The sequence below is a fragment of the Saccopteryx bilineata genome, chromosome 1 (genome assembly GCF_036850765.1).
Source record: "Saccopteryx bilineata isolate mSacBil1 chromosome 1, mSacBil1_pri_phased_curated, whole genome shotgun sequence".
Lineage (NCBI taxonomy): Eukaryota > Metazoa > Chordata > Mammalia > Chiroptera > Emballonuridae > Saccopteryx > Saccopteryx bilineata.
This window is the reverse complement of record NC_089490.1, coordinates 315083604-315098036: the sequence shown is the minus strand read 5'-3', so window position 1 is coordinate 315098036 and position 14433 is coordinate 315083604. Positions and strand designations below refer to the sequence as shown.

Sequence of the window (14433 nt, the reverse complement as noted above, 5' to 3'; positions counted from 1 at the left end):
TAAACTCCCAACAAACAAAGGCCCTGGGCCAGATGACTTCACTGGTGAATTCTACAAAATATTCAAGAAATAACTCCTATCCTAGTCAAGCTATTTCAAAAGATTCAAGAGAAGGAAGACTTCCAAGCTCCTTTTATGAGGTGAGCATAATTCTGGTTCCAAAACAAGGCAAAGCAACACAAAGAAAGAAAATTATAGGCCAATATCCCTGATGAATTTAGATGCTAAAATCCTCAACAATATACTAGCAAACCAAATCAAGCAATACATGAAAAAAATGATACTTATGATACTTCATGATCAAGTGTGATTTATTCTGGGGAGGCTAAGATGGTATCATATTTGTAAATCAATCAATGTGATTCATAAACAAAAGGAAGGAGGAAAACCACATGATAAATTCAATAGATGCAGAAAAAGCATTTGATAAAATCAAGCACCCATTCATGATCAAAACTTTTAGCAAAGTGGGAATACAGGGAACATACCTCAACATGATAAAGGTCATCTATAACAAACCCACAGCCAACATCATAATCAGTGGGAAAAAATTAAAAGCAATCCCCTTAAGATCAGGAACAAGGCAGCAGTGCCCCCTTTTACCACTCTTATTCAACATAGTACTAGAAGTCCTAGCTACACCAATCAGACAAGAAGAAGAAATAAAAGGCATCCAAATTGGAAAAGAAGTAAAACTATCATTATTTGCTGATGATATGATACTGTATATAGAAAGCCCTAAAGTTTTCAGTCAAAAAACTACTGGATTCGATAACTAAATTCAACAAGGTAGCAGGGTATAAAATTAATACACAGAAATCAGAGGCATTTTTATTTGCCAACAATGAACTGTCAGAAAAAGAAATTAAGGAAGCAATCCCCTTCACTACTGCAACAACCAAAAAAATAAAGTACCTAGGAGTAAATTTAACCAAGAAGACTAAAGACTTGTACTCAGAAAATTATAAAACATTGATAAAAAAATCAAGAAAGATACAAACAAGTGAAAGCATATACCGTGTTTATGGTTAGGAAGAATAAACATCATTAAAATGTCTATATTACACAAAGCAATTTATAAATTCAATACAATACCAATTAAAATACCAATGACATACTTTAAAGATATAGAATACATATTCCAAAAATTTATATGGAACCAAAAAAGAACATGAACAGCTTCAGCAATCTTGAAAAAGAAAAGTAAAGTGGGAGATATCACACTTCCTGATATTATGTTATACTACAAGGCCATTGTACTCAAAACAGCTTGGTATTGGCATAAGAATAGGCATATAGATCAATGGAACAGAACAGAGAACCCAGAAACAAACCCACACCTTTATGGACAAGTGATATTTGACAAAGGAGGTAAGAGCATACAATAGAGTAAAGACAGTCTCTTTAGTAAATAGTGTTGGGAAAATTGGACTGCTATCTGCAAAAAAAAAAAAAAAATGAAACTAGACCACCAACTTACACCATTCACAAAAATAAACTCAAAATGGTTAAAAAACTTAAATGTAAGTCTTGAAACTATAAGCATCTTAGAAGAAAACACAGGCAGTAAGCTCACTGACATCTCTCAGCAATATATAAATATTTACTGATTTACCTCCATGGGCAAGTGAAATAAAAGATAGGATAAACAAATGGGACTACAATATATCAAACTAAAAAGCTTTTGTACAGCTAAAGACAATATGAACAGAATAAAACAACAAACCACACAGTGGGAAAATATATTCGACAATATGTCTGATAAGGAGTTAATAACCAAAATTTATAAAGAACTTGTAAAACTCAACACCAGGAAGACAAACAATTCAATGAAAAAATGGGCAAAAGAAATGAATAGACACTTCTCCAGAGAGGATATATAATGGCCAATAGACAGATGAAAAAATGTTCAACATCACTAATCACTAGAGAAATGCAAATTAAAACCACAATGTGATACCAGTCAGAATGGCGCACATGACAGATGCTGGCGAGAATTTGGAGAAAAGGGAACCCTTCTGCACTTCTGGTGGGAATGCAGACTGGTGCAGCCACTATGGAAAATAGTATGGAGATTCCTCAAAAAATTAAAAATGGAACTGCCTTTTGACCTAGCTATCCCACTCTTAGGAATACATTCCAAGAACACCATATCACTGACTCAAAAAAAAGAAATGCACCCCCATGTTAATGGCAGCATTTTTCACAACTGAAAAGATGTGGAAACAGCCCAAGTGTCTGACAGTGGAAGAGTGGATTAAAAAGCAGTGGTACATATATACAATGGAATACTATGGGATCATGAAAAAGAAGGAAATATTACCTTTTGCAACAACATGAATGGACCTGAAAACTATTATGTTAAGTGAAATAAGCCAGGCAGAGAAAGAAAAATATCATATGACCTCACTCATTTGAGGAATCCAAGTAACAATGTGAACTGAGGAACAGAATTGAGACAAAGGAGGAATCAAATGGACCAGAGGAAAGAGGACAGAGGGAAAGGGGATGATAGGATGAGATAAACCTGAAGGGAAGTAGGGAGGGCACTGTTAGGAGAGGGGCAAAGGAGATGTTGAGGGGAATACGGGGGATGCATTCAGGACACTAGAAACTATGTAAACAGCATTAGTTAATTAATTAAAAAATAATAAAAATAATAAAAAAATAAAAATTGCCCTTATTCTAAATGCTTGCTAAAATAATATTTTTGATGGCTGTTAAATAATTTCCTACAGACCAAACCATGAGCAATCAGGAATATCTTCTATTTCTACCTTCTATCTATTTCTACCTTCTATTCTTGCACCATGACTTTTCTACCAAAGAATGATTTTCAATTATTGGCTACCTTATCCTGAAGTCAAGTCAGGATAATGTTAACTGATCTCCTAAGACTGTCTTCAAATAACAGTTCAAGAGGTTCTAGGATGTGTGGAACAAGTATTATAGTTTTCCTGGTTGATTCATTTAATGGCTAGTAAATAATTAGGTGTACCAAACCATGATAAGACGATAAATTTCTGTGCCACTAGGTATCTAACAAACAAATAAACAAAATCCCAAACTCTTATTTTATTTATAATTAGACAATTTTAAGTCTAGATCGTTATCAAACTCTTGTTTAGTTTGAAAGTTTCCTCTAAAATCAATACTTTTAACATTCAAGTTATGAAAATTTTAATATTTTAATGGTCTTTTCCCCCAAAATATTTCATTAGAGAGAAAATGTAGATATCTGAATGATAAGATATGATCATAGCTTAGCCTATAATCTAGGAATAACTAGATTAAGGAATCATTCTCTCTGAAATCACTTACGTGGAGTTGAAGATTTGAATGCGATGAAGTCCTTTTCTACATGGGTTTTTTTAACAGCATCACTCCAGAAGGGACGCTGTAAAGTATAGTTGTATGTACATGTAGAAGCTCCTGCCATGTCAGGCACCCAAACAGCCCCATCACCTCCTGAGACATACATGTTGTATAAAAGATGTTATATTTGAACACACATACACACAGATACACAATAAAAATCTTATTTTATCTTTTTACCATTATACCTTACATTAGGGGTCTCAAACTCAACTCAGCATGTGGGCCGCAGAGCAAGATCACAGCCGTTAGGCGGGCCACACTAGGTCTACAAAAGGCAACTGTTACACAACACTTTTCAGTGTCACAAAACGACCAGAAACTGTAGTTCGCATCACAACTGCTGTTAACTAAGCTAATAACTAGGTAGGATGCTAGAGAAATGAAAAATACAAGTAGGCCCCTAGGCTTACTTAATTTTATCCAAAATATTTTGAACTTCGTGGATTAGTCTGTGGGCCACACAAAATTGTTCAGCGGGCCGCATGCGGCCCGCGGGCCACAAGTTTGAGACCCCTGCCTTACATCAATTTATTTTTATGGCATTTATTAAAAATGAAAGGATATTACAACTTAAAAAACTGCCTTGCTGACTGTGAACCACACAAATGCCACTTAAGTTTAGAATAAACCTGTTGACTGACTAGTCATAAATGGCTGGGGCATTCCTAATTATTCTGGATTACTTATCATATCTTTAGAAATGATACAGACTTACTACACATTCTGGACTGGATATAAAGGTAGTACTAAAATATTGTTTTTCTCACCCATCTCTAGGAAAAGTAAGGCTGGATATTAGGCTAATAAAAACAAAGTACAGGCGCTGGCCGGTTGGCTCAGTGGTAGAGCATCGACCTGGCGTGCAGTAGTCCCGGATTTGATGTCCGGCCAGGGCACACAGGAGAAGCGCCCATCTGCTTCTCCACCCCTCCCCCTCTCCTTCCTCTCTCTCTCTCTCTTCCCCTCCCACAGCCAAGGCTCCACTGGAGCAAAGTTGGCCCAGGCACTGAGGATGGCTCTGTGGCCTCTGCCTCAGGCACTAGAATGGCTCAGAGCAATGCCCCAAGATGGGCAGAGCATTATCCCCTGGTGAGCATGCCAGGTGGATCCCAGTCAGGCGCATGCAGGAGTCTGTCTGACTGCCTCCCCATTTCCAGCTTCAGAAAAATACAAAAAAAAGTACAAGATCATTCCCTGGGTTCTCCCAACTCATACTTACCGCCTCTGCAGGCTTGCATGATGATGATCTTGGGTTTGTCTCTTAGATTCTCACAGTTACGGTTGTTGAATATTTGGAAGATTATGTCATCATAAAGTACATCTGGCATATTGTATCTGTACTTTGTCCCACAAATTCCTTCCAGGATGCCATGTGACATAAACACCAAGATGGTACTGTCTGAGGACTGGTGCTCTGGGCGGGCAGCAAAATTACGTAGTTCTGTTTCCATTTCCTGGAAAGAAACACCAGAATTACTCTGAAGGAACTCTGCATATGCAGTTTGTACTCAAATAGTAGACAGAGTTAACAAAAAGGAGCAGACACCAAGAAATCAGGTGATTCGAATGTAAGAAAGTGCTGAGAGATGAAATGTAACGAGAGGAATGTGACAGGACAAGTCTTCAGTAGGAAGGATTAGCTTTTATCTGTTTAATATGTTGGAGTTTCTATATGTTTTCAATAAGAAGCAGAGAATTCTCTACTGTCAAAATTTATAAACACTTAACAAATTCCTTTATCATGGAACAGCGGAAAGGTTTAAAATAGGCAGGGCCAGAATGACAACTATCTATGTGTGTGTGTGTACGTGTGTCAGTGTGTGTGTAAACTTTTTCTTTTATACTGCATATTTGGTTTTACATTTAGACAAACGATATTGAATTTTTAAATGTCTCATGAGCTCATTCTGTATATATCAAGCAATTTCAGTGCCCAGGCCTTTTGACTCACTATACTATCAAGTAATAGTTGTCTCTCAGAATGAGACATTTAGAAAGATCCATCGTTAATGAAATACTACTACATGGAGTTACTCTAAATCTTTTAGATGAGACTGTGCATTCATTCATTGGAGCAGGTTGAAGTCTAGAGAACCCTACTTAGAAGCAAGCATAATTTCTATAACATATATTTTGTTCTTATAGCTGCTTAAGAAAAAAGTTCAAAACTATTTAAGATGGTAGGAAGCTTGTCCCACTCTCCTGAATCATTACCAGAGCTGTAAGATTCTTTCTTACAACCACCGAGTATCCGAGATTTTCAAGCAGGTCTTGCATCCCTGAAAGGTCACATTCAGAACCATCTCGGTTATGAAGATAATCAAATTTTTCATTGAAGATGATGAGGGCCAGTCGTGTTCTGCCCTCCTTGTCCATCACTGGGTATATCTGCAATTAACAGAACCAGAGTGAGTTGCCCAGGCCTCCTCCATTTTGCCTCCAAATTTTATACAAAACAGGCCTTTACAATTACAGAGTGGATGGCTTGAGAGCTTGGGAATGAAACTATGTCCTCATGAAAAAAGAGGCAGGATCACAAACTGAAAACATGTAGTAAAAACTTGACTTTTGTGGGATGGTGGATAGGAGTTTAGAGTACATTGCAGGATTGGATGAAAAAGACTGGAAATCTAAGATAAGTTCATCCTACATTATGCCTTTTGGTTTGATTCTAAAGCATTTATAACAAGAACTAAAATTTCCGGGGAGTCTCCAGTATCTTGTTTGAGTGGGCAAATTGTGTGTCTGCCTATTCCAAAGCAAAATACCTCCTCTGCCTTTGTTGTCTTCAGTTCATGGCAATCATCAGGAGGACAAAGCTTCAACTTATGATTGCGTTGGAAAGCCTGAGGAACTAAGAAAGGAAACAACAAAACAAACAAAAATCTCATTAAGTGGTAATATCCATTGTTTTATAATTATGCAACCTTTTGAGTGGACTCCCACTCCTTAAAAATGCTTACTGCCATTCCAGTAAAAAGTTTAATATAATAAAAAATATTTTATATTTAAATGACTAAAATAAAAACTTGAGTAGTCCTTCTTTTACCTTTCTGCCTCTTAACTAACCCTACCATACATTTCTGTTTTTATTAGTGGTCACGACATTAACTAATCTTTCAAACCGAATGCATTAAATTCACATAAACATAGTATCTAAGATTCAGAAGGAAACCTAATATTCATTTAGCCTAGTCAAGACATTATTCAGATATTTGAACTTCACTTACAATACCCTTACTTTATTATTATCACTCTCTGAAATATCTCAACTAATAAGAAACTTAAAATATTCTAAAGTATTTTTAAAGAGTTAGAAACATGATGAAGTGTGAACCTTCTAAGTATCATTATGTATTTCACACATTGGGACCATAAAAAAAAAAAAAGTTCAATTCTTTGCCCAGTGAAAGCCCATGGATTTTTCTATGACTTCAAAATATTTTTCCATTATTTTATATAAATGCTCATACAACAATTTTATTTTATGTTAATTTTGTTTATTGTACTGTAACTTTACTTTGGGCGGGATTTATTTTTAATGTTTGTATTTTTAGTATTTAGCAAGATATCTTGCACAGATAAATGATATCTGTCACATTTTTTAAATTTACATTTTTTTTAGATTATATTTATTTTACAGAGGAGAGCCAGAGAAAGAGAAAAGGGGGAGGAGCAGGAAGCATCAACTCCCATATATGCCTTGACCAGGCAAGCCCAAGGTTCTGAACCAGCTACCTCATGTCACAGTTTATAACTGCTTGTTAATGAATAGTTATTTTCAATATGAAAATACCTATAAAGTATCTACTGGTTCTTTGTTTTTCCTGAGTGCAACACTCCCCTGTTTCTTTTAATATTTTTTCATAAGAATGATTTCATCTTTTAAACAACAAATCCATCTAGATCTCTACTTACCTACACTATTTTCTTCCTACTACAAAGAAAGGTATGTTCTTCCTCCTGTATAAGGGTGATACCTCTACTTGTGCTCTTATTTCTATTCCCTGTCATCCACAGGACTTCACTCAGACACTATTCAGCTTGCCTTCTATATCATCAATTCCCCTTGCTCTTCTGTGTTCTCCCATTGACATGTCAGCATGCCTTCCTATCAAGTTATCAAGTTACCTTTTTTAAAAACACCTTCCCTTGACCCTGTTTCCATGCCAGCTGCTGTTCCATTTCTTTGCTTCACTTCTCAGCAAAGTTCTTTAAAGGCTTTGTCTATTTTCACTATTTTTAATTCATTAACCCATGTTTTGTTTCCTGGATGTAATAAAAACTGGCTATTATCTTCAGCACTTAAGTGAAGTACTTGTTATCAAGGTTACCACTGACCATTTTTTTGCTTTCTTAGATTTTAACGTGGTTGATCAGATCTCTTTTTTCTTGACAAATGTTTCCTAGGCTTTTGTGATGCTGCATTTTCCAGGCTTTCTTTCCAAATCTGTCTTCATTGCTGGCTCTTCCCCTTCTGCCATATATCCAAAAGTAGATTGTTTTATGTTGGAACCTCTATGATTCTCTATTAATATTTCTCCCCCGTCCCATCTTCCTGTCCCATCACCTTAAATTCTGTCTACATGTTGGTGAATCCCCCAATTTATTCCCATCCCTGGTTCCTCTGTGAACTTCTCAGTTGAAATCTATCTGTTTATTCAACATCTACCCTTGGATGGTGCAGCACATGATTCAAACAAAACATGTGCAAAGGACTCCTAATACTTGTTCACACCTGCAAACCTGTTTCTCCTGAGCGTATGCTCAATCACAAGTTTTCTCTATCTCAGTAATTGGCACCTAGTTGCCAACCTCCCCCAAATCTAGAATCTCCCTTGATCCCTATATTTCTATTATTAGACTACACCCAATCCATCCACAGTTTCTGTTGACTCTCCCTCCAAAAGAGATCTCAAATTTAACTCCTTGTCATCATCTCTATTACTACAACTACTATTTAAAACCTATTATATTTTAACTGACATAGGCAAACAGCTTTCGGCTAGCTTGTCTGACTCTAGGCTTGTGTATCCCTCCTCTGGCTAAAAATTTTTAAAGGTTTTCTATTGTAAGTAAAATCCAAACTCTTTCCACCACTCTAAAAAGCCCAAAATGATACAGCAGCAACAAGTCTGACCTGTTCACAGTCCCTCCTACCACACTCCGGTAATTTCCCACTCTCCAGCCAGACTGGCCTTTTCTAAGACAAGACCATTCCAGACTCGGAATCCTTGCTCTCATCACCCCCTTCCATGGACTGCATTTGCTTTAGAGTGTGTTTCAGCTCCCTCTCTCTTGTTCATATATGCCCTGAAATATTAGCTCAAAAGAGGTCTCGTAACTATCCACCTGATTTGTGTGCCTCTCACTCACCCCAACAACTTCTTTTTCTATGGCCTAATCCTCTTTTCTCTTGTATGTTCCCTGAACTTATATAATTTAGTTGAACTTATGCAAAAAGCAGGATCTTTATATTGCTATTGTTATACACTTGGAAATTAGAATAGCATACGGTAGGTTTCTAATTAATATATGTATGTATATAATATATGAATGGCTATGACAATGAATAAAGATTACAGAGTTTTTATTCCTTTGTTGGTCCAGACCTCAGAAGATATGGTACTCAGAAATCAACACTATCTCTACTCCTTTTCTAGATACTATCATTCTTTATTATGGCCTGGTTTTCATCAGATTCTTTGGTAACCACATAGTATGTATGATTCATACTGTTTTTTCCTTAAAACTTTTCTTAACCACATCCTTATTATATTTTGAGCAGTTGGTAGTTGCTTATATCTTAAATGTTTTATTAATCCCTTTAAAGATACTGTTAACCCCATTTAAAATGTGTACCCAGAAAAACTGAAATACACGTATAGCCATCAGAGAACATGATTACTTAGTGGCAGATGGGCATAATACATGGATTTCTTGAATTTCACTCCATTTCTCTTTCAAGACACCATAAGGTCTTTCTTATATGCCTTAGCATAAATAAAGTCATTATTTACCTGCCAGGGGTAGAAGAGAGCCTGGAACAATCCAGCTTGCTCTTTAGTTTTAGCATCTTCATTTTGACTGCCAGATTCTTAAAAGAATTAAAGCTTAATCTTAATTTTGTTAATCTTAATTTTGAGGGACTTTGTTATGGGTAGATGAGAGAAATAACAAATTTTCTACACCTACAGTCTTTCACTATAGCATAGGGTTCCCATATAGCTGTGTTAGGCCAAGTGATGCCTGAGAGTTCCCAATGAGCCACAGGGTTTGATGGCAGTTACCTGTTGAAGGAACAGCCAGTGCCTCGGCTGATTTAGCTTTTTCCTCATCTTCAAGTTCTTCATTTTCTTCTTCACTTTTATTTTCAGATTCTGGAGTGAAATAAACAAAAAAATTAAGCATCAATTCTCTATTCTGAAGGTTATTTCCAAGATGAAAGTTGGCAGAGAACACAGGTTTCCTAGGTCTTTACCAAAATATATTTGGACACTAGAAGCCTAAGAGTTTTCACCTACGATGTGAGAATTGGAGGCAGTTACCTGTTGAAGAAGATTCGCTGTTCTCAGATTCATCACTCTCATCACTCTCATTTTCAGAATGAGATTCTGAAATACAATTAAATAAAAATATCTTAGCAGAAGTAAATTTCTAGAACCTACCCATTTCAAATTCCCTTGCTTTTACAAGGAAATGCCCATGGTCGGCATGGGTCTACTGCATGAATAGAGATTTGGCTTGTTCTCTAAACTCTAGGTCTATTTTAGAAGAATGTTACATTCTGCAAAGTGAAGGAGAAGACAGAGTTTTTATAAAACAAGGAAAGGCTAATTATCTTCTTGTTTATATAAGCAAAGAATAATTTATTTTTTAATCAAAGCTTTTCTGCAAAAGCATTTTTATTCTGAAGAAGAATAATTCATCTCTTTATCAAAATTAGTCTCTCAGCAACAAAAATTAATCCCCAAGAGAAGTTTCAAGGATTTTGAATATAGCCATGTATATATTTTTTTATAAAGAAGGGAGTAGCAAACTATGGCCTGTGGACCCAACTCAGCCTGTCACCTGTTTTTATAAATAAAGTTTTATTGAAACCCATCCACACTCATTTTATACTTATTGTATATTGCTGATTTTATGCTACAACAGCAGTTTCAAGTTGTTATGAGAGAGACCACATGGTCCAAACAGCTTAAAATACTATCAGTCTTTACGTTTTATCCTTAAATTGCCTGTGTCTTCCTTTAAGAAGGAGAAATATAGGCCTTATGATAAGCCATAGCTAAGCTGAAGATGATGGGGTTTTTCTATTAAATATTTCATATATGGGAATAGCTCTGAAGTCCACAATATAGGGCAAGAGTAGCACAGATTAGCTAAGAACTCTCATTAAACTTAATACAACTCCAGCATCATTGATTCTTTTAACAAATATTTACTCAGAACCTGTCAGGTGCCATTTCTATGAGTTTGGGATATACTCCTGAACAAAGAAGACAGATATATAATGCATAGAGCTTACATTTTTATCAGGGGTAGCTATACTATAATGAATAAGTAAATGTTATGAGATGATTGAAGGTGACAGTCTCTAAAAAAAAGAAAATGTGCGTCAGTGTAAAGTGCTTTGAGATGTTAGAGACTAGTGTAAATCAGGGTATTTTGAAATATTAGATAAGAAAGCAAGGCAAAGAAAGTACTAGAGATATGGATAGTACATTCTCCACATGCAAACCGAAATAAGAAATGAAATGTGTCTAAATATAGTAGATAAAGAACAAGTTACTAGCCCTTTGGCCTGAGATACTCACTTATGCTCAGTTGTTTCTTGGTGTTGAAGAAACGGTCCATAAGTATTTTGCCTACCGTTTCAGTTTTCTCAGTGAGATCTTCAATTAGGCTTCCACTTCTATTCACAATGATGTTTACTCCATCTTCTAATCTTTCTAACTCATCCTTATTTAACACTTTCTTTTTTATCAAATCATCCATAAAACCATCAAGCATGTTCCTGGCAACGGACTTCACTTTCTCGATGGGATCTTCTTCCCGTCTCTTGTCTGTGAGAAATATAGAATTTCGGATGTAGATAGAGCCTTAGACATCTGGTTCTCGGCCAGTGTTTCTCACATTTCCACATGCTGAAGAAGTTTCTGAAAAGCTTACTAACCAGGGCTGCCTCCACCCCATTTGAAAAAATTCAAATTTGATAGATCATGGTGAATCTAACAAATTTTTATTTCATTTCATTTCATTTTTTTTAAATTTCCATTTCTAACAATTGCTGAGGCAATGCCAATGATCACACTTAAAATAACATCTACCTTGTTCAAGCCTGTGTTTTCTATGGGGGGGGACTAAAGTTGAAAACTTGAAGCCACTTTACTAAGGTTAATGGCAGCTGACTCCATCTAGTCTCTGTATCACCCATCATCTTTCTACTTCCTGTCACATGCACCCATGCTTAATTTAAAAGCACATTAAATTCAATATGTATAGCTGTAAAACATAAACATGGTACACCTGTAGAAGAATGCATTTTGTTTCTGTGGCAGGCCTGTCCGCAGCTGTATATACAGAGATTAGGACCTGGTTACTTATTGCTGCAAACGGAAAGTTCAAACAGAAAGCAGAAACATGGAGGAAATGCAATTTCAGGTTCTCTGATCTACAGTATGGCCTCTCATCCACACAAGAGAACACTCATAAAACGGGTCAGAATTCTGGCTTAGTGTGAGTCCAAAGAAGAGCCTTACATCACAGGAAAAGTTTAGAAATATAGTGCCAGATTCTTTTCACTTTACTTTTTTTTCCATAAAGTTGTAAAATATTAATTAAAATATTTATGTGTAACATATTTAAAGAAAAACTTATTTTCCAAGAAGCTGTAGTGTGCTAACTAGAACATTTCATGCTAGCATAGTTATGGGATCCAAGCTCCCATCACCCACGTTCTCAGAGTAAAACAGTTTTTGTTTAGTGAGTCCCCCATTCATGGCTCTTCTCCTTTCTCCCAGCCCTACTCCTGAAACCCCCGAAACACAGCCATAAACAATGAATAAACAGCAGTCACTCACCAGCCATTGTTGCTCCGTCTTCCCTGAAAGGAAAAACAGTGAAAATGAAAGCAACCTTCTCTCTTCCGGAAGTGCAAGCGCGTGTTTGTACTGCTTAAATGAAAAGCTGCAGCTCCTCAACTTCCCTCATTCTTTGCCAGAATATGATTTGAAATCTTCCTCTGATCTGTAGCTTCTTTTCTTTGGAAAAAGGAACAAAACCTTTCTTTTCACTTTGATAGAAACAAAGTGAACAGAATGAAACACACACACACACACACACACACACACACTATTTGGGTTCTGTTTTCCAGTCTATTTTTAACACAGTTAATAAGTCAAATTGACCTTTACTTGTCTCTGTGTCACCCCTCAGCCAACAAATGGGAGGGGAGAGTCACTGACTGATCCCTGAAAGTGAAGTGTTAATGTGGAAGTGTGAGGGGTGCAAGAAACTGAATAATAACTGCCCAACTTGATAGGAGATCACTGTTTTAAAAACCCCAATAAATTATCTCTTTTCTTCTCTCTCTTTCCTGGATATCCTCAGTTGTCAGTTCTGGGTATTGTTTATTCATGTACTTGTGTGTATTTTTTATTTATTGAGTGCACATAATTAAAAAGATAATAGCTTGACATTAAAATGAAACAATAGAAAATTTTATAATATGTTTAGTTTGCATATTTGGTAATCTTTTCCTATTCTTTTGAAAAAGCAATACAATACAGACTTTAAATATCCCCAATCATTAGCCTTCCTGGTTCTGTGCTAATTGCCCTGACTACAGACAGGCACAATGACTTGCTTTTGTCCAATAAGATGCAGCAGAGGGACATTTTGCACTTCTGAGATGAGGTCTTTGGAAAGATTATGGAACTCTCTACAATGAGCCTCAGTTCAAGTACCATATTTCCCCATGTATGAGATGCTCCCATGCATAAGATACACCTTAATTTTGGGGCCCAAGGTTTGAAAAAAAATGTATTACATAAAGTTATTGAACTCAGGTTTTATTTATCATAAAATTCATACAATTCCTCATTATTGTTAAAACTCCTATCCATTGGCTTGTTCTCATCTGTGACTGATGATGAATTACTGTCTTCAACAATGAGTGCAAAAACAAGCACAAAAAAAGTGGGAAATGCAAGTAAAAAATGTCCAACCACTGTATAAGATGTACCCAGTTTTTAGACCCTGAATTTTTCAAAAAATCGTGCATCTAATTTATAAGGAAATATAGTAAGCCTGGGCCAGGTAGCTAAATAAGAGACAGCACATGGAAAAGAGCCTACTTGTCTTGGACCAGCTTCAAGTCAGATGCTTTTCAAATATATGAGATCCCAGCAATGTCAGTAGAGATCCCTTCGCTACATGCAGGTGATCTCAGACACATTGATAATTCCAGAAACAAGAACCACCCAGTTGACTAGTTGACTTGTGAATAATATTAAATGATTATTTCTTTAAATTACTAAGTTTTCAAGTAGTTTGTTGCTCAGCAATAGGTAATTGATAATATATATTTCCTTATAGCACTTTTCTCAAATTATCAATAATTTTTAATTGACAATAAATAAAAAATATTTTAAAAGTCAACACATTATTTTATTTATTTTTTAGGTTTTTTTATTGATGTTTTTAGAGAAAAGAGAGGAGAGAGAGAGAGAAAGAAAGAGGGTGGGGAGAAGCTGGAAGCATCAACTCATAGTAGTTGCTTCCTGTCTGTGCCTTGATTGGGCAAGCCCAGGGTTTTGAACCAGCAACTTCAGCACACTTTATCCACTGAGCCACTTTAGGTAAGGCCAATTTTTCTTTTCTTTTTTTAAATTTAGAAAATTAAATTTAATTGGATGACAGTGATCAGAAAGAGTACATAGGTTTTAGTTAAATATTTTTATAGCATTTGAACTGCTGATTATGTTGTATACTCATCATATAAAGTAAAATAATTTTCATCACCATATAATTGCCCCTCTTTATTTCCTCCCC

The 14433-nt window shown here is 35.9% G+C and overlaps 1 protein-coding gene across 2 annotated transcripts in view; it reads right to left on the bottom strand.

Moving 5' to 3' along the window:
- Positions 1 to 12722, bottom strand: part of LOC136315856 (caspase-12-like) — a 28544-nt gene extending 15822 nt beyond the window's left edge. For both annotated transcript variants that reach the window (XM_066247657.1, XM_066247656.1), the window contains exons 1-8: positions 12462 to 12722; positions 11196 to 11444; positions 9927 to 9992; positions 9669 to 9758; positions 6147 to 6232; positions 5593 to 5766; positions 4598 to 4832; positions 3322 to 3468 (exon numbers count right to left, since the gene is read on the bottom strand). In XM_066247657.1, coding sequence (XP_066103754.1) covers positions 3322 to 3468; positions 4598 to 4832; positions 5593 to 5766; positions 6147 to 6232; positions 9669 to 9758; positions 9927 to 9992; positions 11196 to 11444; positions 12462 to 12468 — 1054 coding nt within the window. In that variant the 5' untranslated portion in view covers positions 12469 to 12722. The remainder of the gene's footprint in view (positions 1 to 3321; positions 3469 to 4597; positions 4833 to 5592; positions 5767 to 6146; positions 6233 to 9668; positions 9759 to 9926; positions 9993 to 11195; positions 11445 to 12461) is intronic.
- Positions 12723 to 14433: the final 1711 nt, after the last annotated feature.